General features: G+C 42.1%; 1 protein-coding gene across 1 annotated transcript in view; it reads left to right on the top strand.

Annotated features, from left to right (window-relative positions):
• Positions 1-11,947, top strand: part of LOC125012712 (calcium-binding protein 7) — a 31,194-nt gene extending 19,247 nt beyond the window's left edge. The window contains exons 2-5 of the mRNA XM_047592807.1: positions 3,917-4,060; positions 5,322-5,434; positions 6,536-6,686; positions 10,438-11,947. Of these exons, the coding sequence (XP_047448763.1) occupies positions 3,917-4,060; positions 5,322-5,434; positions 6,536-6,686; positions 10,438-10,568 (539 nt within the window). The 3' untranslated portion in view covers positions 10,569-11,947. The remainder of the gene's footprint in view (positions 1-3,916; positions 4,061-5,321; positions 5,435-6,535; positions 6,687-10,437) is intronic.
• The last annotated feature ends 692 nt before the right edge of the window (positions 11,948-12,639 follow it).

Raw genomic sequence — 12,639 nt, 5'->3', positions numbered from 1 at the left:
GACTGTATTTCCCAGCTCTGTGTCTGTGTATCTTTCTTGTTGGTCTCGATGAGCCTCTCATTTGATTTCTGGCCTGTGCAGCGTTAATGTTCATAAAATGGTTTGTGACACCGTCTAAAATTCTGCCTGTATTTTATTACAAACTTCATTTTGTTTAAACAAATCTCCCACACACCACTCAGCGGTCGGGATTGGGATGTTTTTCTCACCTTGGCTTTTGATCAATAATAAAAAGCTTTCATGAGAGACGGAGCGTTTGCTAAAGCAGCCCTGGCACATTATTTAAAGAGTGCGTTCACCTCCCGCGAGGCAGCAACATGTTTCTGCAGCAAGTGTCTGCTGGAAAGCCTCTCTCTTCCTAAAGCAAACAGATGGAGCCAGGACCTCAGGTGGATACTGATGTATTGTTATTCTATAAACAATAAGATCACACCGAGGGACGGGGGCAAAAAAAAACAAAACAAAGGCAAAAACACCTGGAGGCTCTGGATGATTGAAGCCGTACCTCCACTAAGGCATTTTGTGGAGACAGGCGACGTGAAAAATAGCTGCTGTGAATGTCACTCGGCTTGGTTTTTTTATAAATCGCATGCCCAGATGTAATCCGGTGTAATACATGCTTGTCAAGTAGCCCCCGTCCCCGCGGAGCAGCTTCTATTCCACGGACACGCGCTTGATTGCAGCTAAGTATTTCCTGGAGTTCCTCTCCCACTTTGCACCGAATAACACACTGTTTCCTGCCATCGTACACATTTCACGCTTTGTTTTCCAGCTGAAATATCTGTCAGGTTTGGCCCGAGGCTCAGCTATTTGTTTCCAGCTCTGACACATCAGTAATTCATTGGAACGACGGTTTCCCCCATGTGGAAGACTTTGGGCTTTGCGGCAAATTGATAAAGTTTGTTTAGTCTCACACTCCGGTGACTTAAGAGCAGCTAATTGCTTGTAAACCGAGAGGAGAGAGTCATTTAAATAAGCTATTATGTTTACCTGGAAGGCTGTTATTGTCGGTCAGCTGTATGACTAATTCTGTGTTCTGCATCATTTAGCAAAGGAAATTCTTTTTTTTTTTGTTGTTTATTTTCATTTATTCGAAAACCAACTCAATATTTTTCTCATTTAAAAACTTAAATTATGTTCATCTTAACTCATAATCCCGTGGAAAATACCAGGAGCAGTGATTTTTTTGATCAGCCACAACATTAAAACCATCTAGTCCATCCTGACACACACAAAAACACTAAAAAAAAAAAACACTAGATCCCAAACTGATGAAGTGTCTGTGGGATGATCACCTTCAGAAGGCCCACGTCTGTTCTCTGATGACTCTCACCTGTTTCGGAGGCACAGCGGAAACCTCCTCGATATTAGGAAGGTGGTCACAATGTTACGCCGGATCGATGTAAGCTGCACATCATCTCTGTTTCGAGATTCATCTCCAGCTCTGCTCTTTTGTGCGCCAATCGGCCGTGTGACACGCGGACGTGACGGGGTTTGAAATCGTAGGTGACTCGTTCGTGGGTGTTACTGCGTGTGAATTAATAGGCTTCAGTCCCTCGTGAAGAGTAAACAAGTGGAGCATGAGGGGAAATATGGCGGGCGGCTGAGAGGAGGAATTAACTGCTTAAAGAGTTCCCATAGTGCTCATGGGAACGGGGCAGCCGGGGGCGTCTTTTCCAGCTTTAAACCTGCGGCTTTTCACAGTTCAGAGTGCGTCCGCTGCTCCTTTCTTTGGATTTTATTTAGTCCAATGCTTCGAGCTGCTGCAGACGATGCCGCTTTCTTTGTCTTCACTGTGCCCTTCAGTTCCTCTTCTGTTTAACTGCTGTGCTGTGCATCCCTCCAGTTTCTCACTGTGTCGACACTGACAGTGGAGGTGAGATTTAACGAGCTGGGACCTTAAAGACAGAGCAGCTAAGAAACAGTCTGACACAGGCGAAGTAACGTCTGGTAAAAGAAAAGGGTTCCAGATCTTAACAACATCCGTGTACGGAACCAGATAGAAGCAGACGTTTAAGGTAGTGATGTTCGACAACACTGTTTTCCTTCCTGATCTGATACTGAGTAAAATTCAGGCTGGTATCTGCGATACCGATCCGATACCGATGCACCCTAAAGTGTCGGGTAAACCTAAGAAAAAATGTGTATTTCAAATCATAGCTTCATAAAGTACGGAAGCCCAAAGCAGCCATGGGTTTACATATAATTTTTTCTCAAGTGAATTATCTCGTTTTCTCGGAAAAACGAGACCCTTTTCAAAGTGACGTCAGACAACTTCCGGCTTGGGGTGAAGCAGGTTATCACTACGTCCAGTTTGAGTCTTAAACTGTAGATGCGGGAACGTAAGACAACGTAAAAAAGATGAGACTGAGACTATCATATTTCACATGTAGTATTTATCATTGTCATTTTCCCTGGTATCGATCATCTCGAGAAAACGGAAAAAAATAATATGTGAATCCATGGCCGCTTAGGGCTCCCGTAATATAGAAAACAAGACGTCAGAGCAATTTATTTATTTATTTATTTTAAACCCGGAAGTATATTAGTAACAACAGAAAAACCAAACAGAGACACAATCACACAAAATATGTGGAAAAAAATTAAATAAGTAAAGTTAAATGATTGTTTAACTATTAAGAACTACTATAAAATGAAAACTTGCATCTTAATTCTGACCCTGTTCTCTCCTCTCCTGTCTTCATCATAAATGTCTCATTTTGTTTCACAAAGTTTGTTGTGTTGCCACAACTCAGTAGTTCAGTTACTTTCCGCTGTGTTACTACATCACCTCCAAAGACTGAAGTATTGAAAGAACATAAAGACCTGGTATCAAAAGTATCGATATTTCAGTATCGATCCACACATCACTACTTTAAAGAAATGTGGGGACTTTTATCCAGCATGGTTGCACAAAGCCATTGTGATACTTTAGAGAAGGTTTCAAACACCTCAGACCAATAGGTTTTTAATGGAGGATAAAGTCGGCAGCAGTTCATTGACACAGGATGTCCCTTCTGGGCACGCTGTAAAAATCTACATTTTAGGTGAAGGCATGCACCATATTATGCAGCTCAAACCTCCACTAGAAGCACCTAGATCCTAGATCTGTCTTCTAATTAGATTTAATAAAAATAAGTGGCTTGTGTACTTTAAAAGGCTCTATAGAAATACAGGTTCTTCTTCTTCAGACATTTCTAAAAAAAGTACCAATGACCGCGCTGTTCGTGCTTAATGTCCCCAGGGTGAAATGCAAACCATCAACAGTTTTTTACTTTATACAAAAGATTACAGTGTCAGCTGTGTCATTTTTCCCTCTCAGGCTTCAGAAAGCTCCTTCACTACCATGAAACACAAGCTAAAGCTGAGCAGTGCTCCCAATGAGACACGGCCAACCAGACAAACGACAAATTCCTGCAGTGCATTAAAAAAAAAGACTGAAAAGGTTTGAGCTGAGGTTTTAAATCCATTTTAAACAGTTGGTATCTTTCTGCAGTCTTCTGAAATGATTAAGAATGCAGAATATGCACCGACTGAAATGTTTCCGCTCCTCAAACTGCACCAGAATATGTTATTTCATGCCTATTTTTAGAAGGAAAGCTTCTTATTTTTTTATTTATTATTTTTTTTTGGCAGGGAGCAGAATACAGTTTGATAGGTTTGATTCACCCCTATAAAAATTCTACATACAGGTTTGGGAGTACTGCTTTATTTAAAGGTATTTATTTTACTTGGCTCTTATTTGTCAGGAATCTGTTCTATCGAGCTTCCAACACCTGTATACCTCTGACTCAAGCACTGACGTGGTGGTATAAGAAATGCGTCTTTGGTTTGTGGATCATTTCCCACTTTCTTACCCTGATTTGCCGTAAGACTTGAGCTTGTGTGTGTGTGTGTGTGTGTGTCATTCTTGCAGAGATCCGCGAGGCCTTCAAAGTGTTCGACCGCGATGGGAACGGTTTCATTTCGAAGCAGGAGCTGGGCATGGCCATGCGCTCCCTGGGCTACATGCCAAATGAGGTGGAGCTGGAAGTCATCATCCAGAGACTGGACATGGACGGTGAGGCCTGTTACACACAGCTTGGACTTTGTCAACTTAAGACGAGACACTACAGGCTTTAACTAGTAGATATCACCATATGTGCTAATTTGCCTTCATTTCCTGAACAGAAACCTGAATAATGGATAAAGTGAGGTGTAAATCCATGTTAGATTTCCAGGTATTTACAGAGGGAACCTTGGTCTATTTATATCTATTTCTTTTTTTATCACTCCATAAATCATAAAATACTGTCAACAGTCCAAAACAAAACTATTTTTGCCATGTTTTTAGGAGTAAAATGTTCCATAAATCAGCCTCTGAATGATATATGATGAATCCCCTCTGTAAATACCTGCAGAATGTAGTTAGCAATAAATCTGGAAAGTCTGGTTTGTGTAAGTGATTCTGAAGTGGAGATTTCTGGTATGCAGTAATACTTATTTTGAGAAAACAGCCTTCAAAGTTTTCCATTGCAAAATCATCTATATTTGTACTGGAAACCACCATGAACCAAAACCACATCACCTCAAATCCTCCAAAACATGTCATATAATCATATCAAAATATATATTTATCAAAATATCAGATTAAATTTTCAGTAAATTCATTCCAGTGTGAAACATGAATGATGATCCGTTGCTGATCGTCTCCACCTTCGTCTCCTTTTACCAGAGACAGTTTACGTCTGGATGAACTCAGATGAGTCTGACTTCTCCTCTCTTCTCCTTCATCTGGCTTTTCTTTGACTTTTCTTGCTAATCTGAGCTGTAATTTTCTTCTTATATCAGACTTCACAGCCTTTTTAAATGTCCCTCTCAGATAAACACAGACTAGAGGCAGAATATCTGGTCACGTGACGCTTTTGATCCAATCATGTTGTCAGAAATTGACACCAACCAATGAGAGTTTAGCTTTGGATCGGCCTTTCTACATTCACGATTGGTTTCCAATACAGAGGATATGATCATATTTGGACCTGACAGACTTCTGCAGGAGATAAAGAGCTTCACAGCAGTAGCTCGTATGCTGGAATAGAGACGAGGCTGCAGTAGAAAGACGACTTTAGAGAATTTAGGAGTAAAATAGAGGCTGAACACGGACAAAGTTTAGTGAAATAAACACATAAATGTGCATTTGACCATTTGATAGAAGGCGTATTAATGAAGCAAAACAAAAAATCTCAAACTTGCCTGCTGTGTCTCGCCTTAAATTACAGCCGCATTCACTGTGCAGAAAAACCAGCAACAACAAACTGAAACTGTCCCTGTTTTTCCTGCAGGTGATGGCCAGGTGGACTTTGAGGAGTTTGTCACTCTTCTCGGTCCTAAGCTGACAGCAGCCGGGCTGCCAGACAAGTTCAGCGGCACTGACTTTGACTCAGTTTTCTGGAAGGTGCTCACTTTTCTCTTTTTAACTTATTAGAGTGAAGGCAGACGTAGCAAACCTGGAAACATGGGAAGGAACTGAGTCTTTAATGGGACGATTTCAGAGTGGAGGATGTGTTGATTCTCTGTCTGATATCTCTGTCTGTGTGTGTGCAGCAACAATCCTGTTACATTAGTAAAGTCTGTGTTTTATAAAACAGACGTTCATTTATTTACACCTCATTAGATAATCGTCATGTCCGCGTTAACAGCAGGGTGGGGTTCATGCCGTTGCTGTAGCTGCATGATAACAGCACAGAGAGAGTCTGTCAGGCTCCACATTTAGTGTGAAGGAGAGGGGGTTTATGGGAATTCGCAGAGCACTCGATGTACGAATCAAGAATCTCAACCAAAGACACCTGCTGGGCGAGGAAAGACACCCAGGGGACGGCCGCAAAGACGACGCAGCCTCACATAAGATTATATAACGCAGCCGTACAACCAAGCGTGTGATGCTGGACTGATCACACACAGACACTGCTCACATTCTGCATCGACATTTCTTCCAATTTTACACCTTTTGTAAAAATAAACCAAATAAAAGTATTCTTATATTGCAGCCTTAGTCTATAAACAGTACGTTGCATCTTTTGCCCGACTGAATATGTTACGTTAGCTGAAAACTATTACGCAAATTGCAGCACAGTTCAGTTAAACGTGTATCTTGCTAAATGTTTAATGAAGTAGGCTTTATTTTATTATATCCATTGTAGGAAAAACTAAAAAGAATCTAGTTGATTTATATAAATAAATGAATAATATGATACTTATTCCTTCTAACTAGTCTCTACTTTCTCCTAAAGCTGCAGAAAAAACCCCGGCGCTGCTACTGATACTGTTCTTGTTAACATCCTCTCTGTAATTTGTGCTTTCGGTACCGTGTGTGTGTGTGTGTGTGTGTGTGTGTGTGTGTGTGTGTGTGTGTGTGTGTGTGTGTGTGTGTGTGTGTGTGTGTGTGTGTGTGTGTGTGTGTGTGTGTGTGTGTGTGTGTGTGTTTGTGTTTGTACCTGCCGGCCCATGTCCCACGTTGTTAACGTTCAGTTGTGTGCGTCTGTGTGTGTGTCCCCAGTGTGACATGCAGAAGCTGACGGTGGAGGAGCTGAAGAGGCTTCTGTACGACACCTTCTGTGACCATCTGTCCATGAAGGACATCGAGAACATCATCATGACCGAGGAGAACCACATAGAGAACCCTGAGGAATGCCAGGTGGATATAGACAGTAAGGAAGAACCTCCTAATCTTTAACACACTCGTCATGGAATTTAAAGTTGCAGGACTGTTTTGTCTTTTGAATGTGTGCAGAACGCTCACGAGGAACATTGGTACTGTCACTGCACCATGAAGACGTCTTCACTCACTGTGCGTCCGCAAAAACAAAACGGCAACAAGAGCAACTCCAAGTAGCTTCAACAGTTCTAAATGACTAGTGACGAGTTTTATTAGCAGCATCTTAACTTTGACTTTTAGTTGGTTCACAGCCACAGATGCTCATAATAAAACCAACTCTTCACCAGTGAGTTAGAACACAAGAAGAAACTTGGATGAAACGTCATCAAAAAAAACTCTAAAAGACCAGTTGCTCTTGTTTTGTCTTGTTTGTCTGGTTGTTTTTTGGATATTATTATGACCTTTGTTCATGTACTACTTTGTCAAACTATCACGGAAAATGAGAGAAACCTGAATGAGATTCTCAGGCTTAACTAAAGACTTTGAAATATTAAATTTAACTCCACCACACAGTATATACATCAGTCAGGCATAACATTATGACCACTGACAGGAGAAGCTAATAACATTCACACCATCTTGTGACAAGTGTTCAGCTGGGAAATGTTTGATATATACAAAAACTATAAGAGACTGTATCAAATTTGAAAGAATATACAAAATATACAAGAATATACGTCACTCTGCACTCATTTACACTGTGTGGGTGGGGAATTTCAAAAACTGGAACATAATATAATCGCTAGGATCAGGATCATTGAGGTAATTAGTGCAAGACAAAAAAAACAAAAAAACAAAACAGACTGTGAGTTATTGTTAACTTAGGCTGGTGTTGTGCAGCCTGATGGCAGTAGGCATGAAGAACCCAGCAGTCTGCTGCTGAACAGTCTGATGTAGTGGCTGAGAGGAGGTGTCCATGATTGATGTCAGCTTGGACAACATCCTCCTCTCACCCACCTCCTCCACGGAGTCCAGAGAGCAGAGCATTTTTAACAGTTTTAACTCAAAAACTATTTCTTGACAAAAAAGACATGTTTTTATAAGTGCAACATTTCCTCTACAACGTACTGCCCAACCAACTTCTTCAACTCTCCCCCACCTACTGGTTTTGCACTGAAGGGGGACCTCCTGCTTTAGGTGCAGCTCTTTCTCTAAATCCCATGTTGTGTTTTTGAAGCTAGACAGGAGTTCGTCACCCTTTAGGTGACACAGACTCAAAATAGTGTCAGTATTTCCAACTAGAAAACCCACATCTCTCTCCTCCTTGTTTATGTTTGTGTGTCTGTGTGGTTTTACATTTGTCCTCATGCTGAAACCGTGACTTGTTGCATATCATACGTCACTTCCAGAGACAAGAAGAAAGCACAAATATACCTTATTGCTCTGGAAAATGGGAAAAATAGATACACGCAGTAACTTGGATAAGTAATCCTCCAAATTCCCATCATCCAGTAACACAGCCGACTATCACTTGCAGATTGTAAATAAATGTTCCCCCTCTAAAGAAGTGGTGCCTGATTTTATCTACTCTTAAATATGATAAATTAAAAAAAAAAAAAAAACAGGTTATAAATTTAATTGTAAAAAAAATCCTTATCAGAACTGTTTAATTTTATCATTACACACAAAAACCAACGATGATGGAGGGAGAGCTGCAGAGATTAAGTCATAATGTTCTCCATCCAGTTATCAGCAGTGTAGAAGATGCTGTGCCTTCTCCTCTGTTGCTGTTTTGTAGTAAGACAAACCATGGCCCCTCTGACTCCTCAGCAGTAACTATTAGTGTCCCGGTGCTGGAGCTCCATCTGCCTGCTCAGATTCTGCATGGAGAACCCTGGTCACTGGGGCCCTTTTAAAAGTTCTGGAAAATGAGGGAAGTCAGAAACAGAACCCAAGGCAGAGTGAGGAGGTAAATAAGACCTCGTCCTCAGTAGATAACTGAAATTTACCATCCATAGCGAATAGGTGTCTCCGGTCGGAACCTGCCTCATTTACTGCAGGATGCATCTAATCCTCTGTGCACTGAGGACAGCAATGGCCTCTGGGAGGAAATCAGAAGAATTTAAAAGCCAGATCAGTTTGAACCACTTCATATCTTCTGATTGAAGAAGAAAACAACACAGTATTCGCTCATTTGCCAGTTCATTAGGTACATTAGGTGAGATCATATATGAGTCCTGCACTAAGTCTTAGCTCATGCAGGAGCTGGAGGTTCAACTACTGAGGCTGCTCTTTGCAGTATGATTCAATTGCATTGTGTAGTGGCAACTCGTGTTTGTATTGTTTTAAAAACTGGTGGGCTAGGCTAAATAACAGAAACGCTGCGGCGTCGCTTTTCTGCAGGTGCTTCCTCTTCTTCTTACGCTCGTTGGGTTAAATGTTGATTCTAAATACGCCGCAGGTTCACACACAGACACTCGTCTAGTCAGACGTGTGACATGAAAGCTGAGTTGGCTTTTGTGTCGTTCCTCTGACTCACACTGATCATGTGCCTCGGTTTCACCTGTTGCCCTGATATATTCATATATATATCTGTATATGTACACTTAAAAGCCATTCCAAACCCCCCATACGATGACAACACGAGCACGGACTTGGCCGAGTCGTACCTTGATTACCCTGGGAACCCTGAGTATTTTAAGAAACTGTCTCTGTGACATTAACAACTGGATGAGCAGCAACTTCCTGCGGCTGAACTCAAAACAAAACCGAAATCTTTGTACAGCTGCCAAAGCAAGTTCTACTCTTGACTTGTTCCCTCTGCAACAACATCACTCAGCGGTTTTGTAAAAAAAAAAAAAAAAAGAAAGAAAAAAGGTTGGTGTCTGGTTTGACTCTGAGAAGTCTTGAATCCCACATTATTAAGACAGTCCAAACTTGGTTTTACCATCCGAGGAACAAACTCCTGCCGGATCCAGATCAACACTGACCCAGTATGTGTTACAATGGCTTTTTTCTTTTTTTCTTTTTATGATCGTACTAATTACTCTTAAAGTTTTTCATGGCTGCGCCCCGGGATACGTCACTGACCTTTTAGCACCAGAGATCGGCCCCATGGAATGATCTGCCTGAGGATATTATATATATTTAAATCGCTTCTTCATTGTCATAACTGTGTCTGTCTGTTCCATGTTTTGAGTTCCTGTTTTATTTTGTTAAATTTCTTGGTTTCCTGTCTGTTGTGCCTCCTTGAGTTTTCCTTGATGGCTCATTAGTTTCTTTTGGTTCTTTTGAATTATGACAAACCTTAACCCGTTATCGAAAAGAAATCAGACAACTAAGTTGAGCTGGTACGTTGTGTGGATAGTACATGTGTCCGTGGTGGAAAGGGTGAGTGAAACGTGTGTGTGCACGCGTTCTGAATGCATAAACCAAACCAGCACATCCGACCCAAATCAACACCTCCCTGACTGCCAGCTCCTACATGACATGTTTCTGCTGGTGCACCGCCGTGTACCGCCGCTCCTTTGTCGTGCATCCTTTAATGTGCCAGTCAGGTGCCAGTGCAATCGCTCGTTGTTCCAAACCTCTAATTAGCATTTCAATCCGGATGCGTCACACGAGTGTGAAACCAGATTTCTCCTTTGCTGTGTTCATCCCTCACGTAGTTGTAAGGTTTTTGTGATCAGCTCTTTCATTCTGTAATTGCATCAGACACGTTTCAAGCATTAAATAACGGCCGGTTGAGTGGGACCCTCTGGTGATATTCCTTCTCTTTGTCCCCCCAACCCCCCCTCCAACAGGTTCCAGCCCGACGCAGCAGGTCAAGCAAACGTGCGTGCGCAAGAGCCTGATATGCGCCTTCGCCATCGCTTTCATCATCAGCGTCATGCTCATCGCAGCCAATCAGGTGCTGCGAAGCGGCATGAAGTAGGATCCGTGGCGCGCGCCAGCCTTGACCACCACCTAAAGGCTACCGTACGGATAAAAGACAGGGGACGTGAAGCTCAGAGACAAATACAAAACAGACAATCGCGTGGCTGCAAAACATGTGACTGCGGCAAGAACTGCAGCGCTGGAGTCAGCGAGGACGCTACATGTGCACGAACTTGTCCTGGTGGCAAAGACGTGCAGACAACTCACACGAGGACAACGGGACTTTACCCACAAAGAGAGAGCGGTGTGTTCAGAGTGGACGGCTGACTACACATATCACTCTTCGTAATAAAACGTTTAGTATTCATTAGCGGTTGTGCATATGAGCAGTGTTGCGTTCAGTCTGGTGGCAGCTATAGAGAGAAGTGTAGTGACTGTTCAGTTCTGTAATTGTCCCGTGTACGATGTGGTTTATTATAAACAACAACTAGAGAGAATCTGTGAAATATTGTCGGGACGTCGGAGGGACTGTGTTACCGAGGCTGGAAAGTGTTATTCTGCGCGAGGTCTGGAGCGCACGGTGCACGCGGCGCGAGATTGTTCCGAGACCGCTCGGGAATAACAATAGGTTGGTAAGAAACAGAGATAATAGGGAGGGTTTGCGGGGAGTCGGATGTGGCTGCGGGGAGGGTTTCAGTCATTCTCAGGCTGCAGACCTTCAGGCTGAGCAGGATGCGGCACGTTAACAGCTCTCTGGAGGAAGGTGCTGAGGTCTGAATGGATCGGTACGTGGCTGGAAAGTGGCTGGACGCGCAGTAAACACTTGACTCTCTTTCTCTCTCTCTCTCTCTGCGTCGCAGGCCTCAGAGGACGACCTTCATCTATGCATGAAATGCATGGATTTAAACTGTCGTCTTGACATATCTGTAAAGTTCTTATCAGTGTGTTAATCATTATGGCTGTGTAACAGATCTGTTTTTCAACTACTTAATGACAACTGTGAGCATCTGTGTGTGGTGCAGGGTATCAGCAATCGCAACAAAAGTAAAGCATACAGCTGCATGAAAAAGAAGGGCTGCTTCAGTACATGCTCGTGACAAAAAAAAAAATGAATAAATAAAAACTAGCAGAATCTTTAGAGGTTGCTAAGCTAGCTGTGCCTGGTCGGGCGCCTGATCATCATCTCTCACTGCCACGGGGCAGCACTTCAACAAGAATCAGCCAACTATTTAAAGAATATGCATTAATACTGGTGTGGTCGGTAGCGGGGAAGCAAATGTGCAGGAATGTGTTTCGTTTTTTCTTTCGTCTGAAGGCGTTGCTGTAGAGCAATAACTGTATGTAGAGTCACAGTAGTTTGAACAGACAGAAATCCCGGAGATTGTCAGCACTGGTGGACCAAATAATTGTGGAAGTAAAAAAAAAAAAAAAAAAAAATGACAACGCTCCTCAAATGAATGTGATGATGAGAGATGTCGGGTGGAGGACTGTGAGTCAGACGCCTCCCGCTGAAGCCGAGGGGCCCAAACCCTGAGAACCACTGCAATAAAATACTCGCGAAGCACCAGTTTGGTTGGTTGTAGGTTAGATTGCTGTGCATGCATCTGGGTTCAGTCTGTTTCTGTCCGTGTGTGTTGTACATATAAGCCAACATTACCAAAGCTATGGAGGGATCTGTGAGTGCAGGACATCTGGACACGCGCCGTGACAGTATCAGTAACAGCTCAGCAAATAAAACCAGAAATCCTGTGGCATCTTATACATTCTTAGTTTGTCAGAAAACATTTAATCTCACCTGAACTAAACCAAATTAGATTTTTTTTTTGATGTGGTAAAGATGCATTTGAGAAGTAAAAAAAATAAAAAAATTTACATCTTATGAATATAAGATTTTAGTTTCAGCTCCTACACTTGGATCCGACATGAGCCAGAACCTCACAGAGAAATAAGAATATATATATATAAAAAAATAAAAAAGAATATCCTGTCACCCAGAGTCAGGCCGGGTTAGGATTAACTGATGCACCTCAGCAATTTGTCAACTGAATAATATTAATAATAATAAAATTAAAAAAATAGAGGAAATTATCACTTGTTAACAAATAACCTTATTTCCATTTTGCACTTTA

The sequence above is a fragment of the Mugil cephalus genome, chromosome 8, assembly GCF_022458985.1.
Source record: "Mugil cephalus isolate CIBA_MC_2020 chromosome 8, CIBA_Mcephalus_1.1, whole genome shotgun sequence".
Taxonomy (NCBI): domain Eukaryota; kingdom Metazoa; phylum Chordata; class Actinopteri; order Mugiliformes; family Mugilidae; genus Mugil; species Mugil cephalus.
This window is presented reverse-complemented; position numbering and strand designations above follow the sequence as displayed.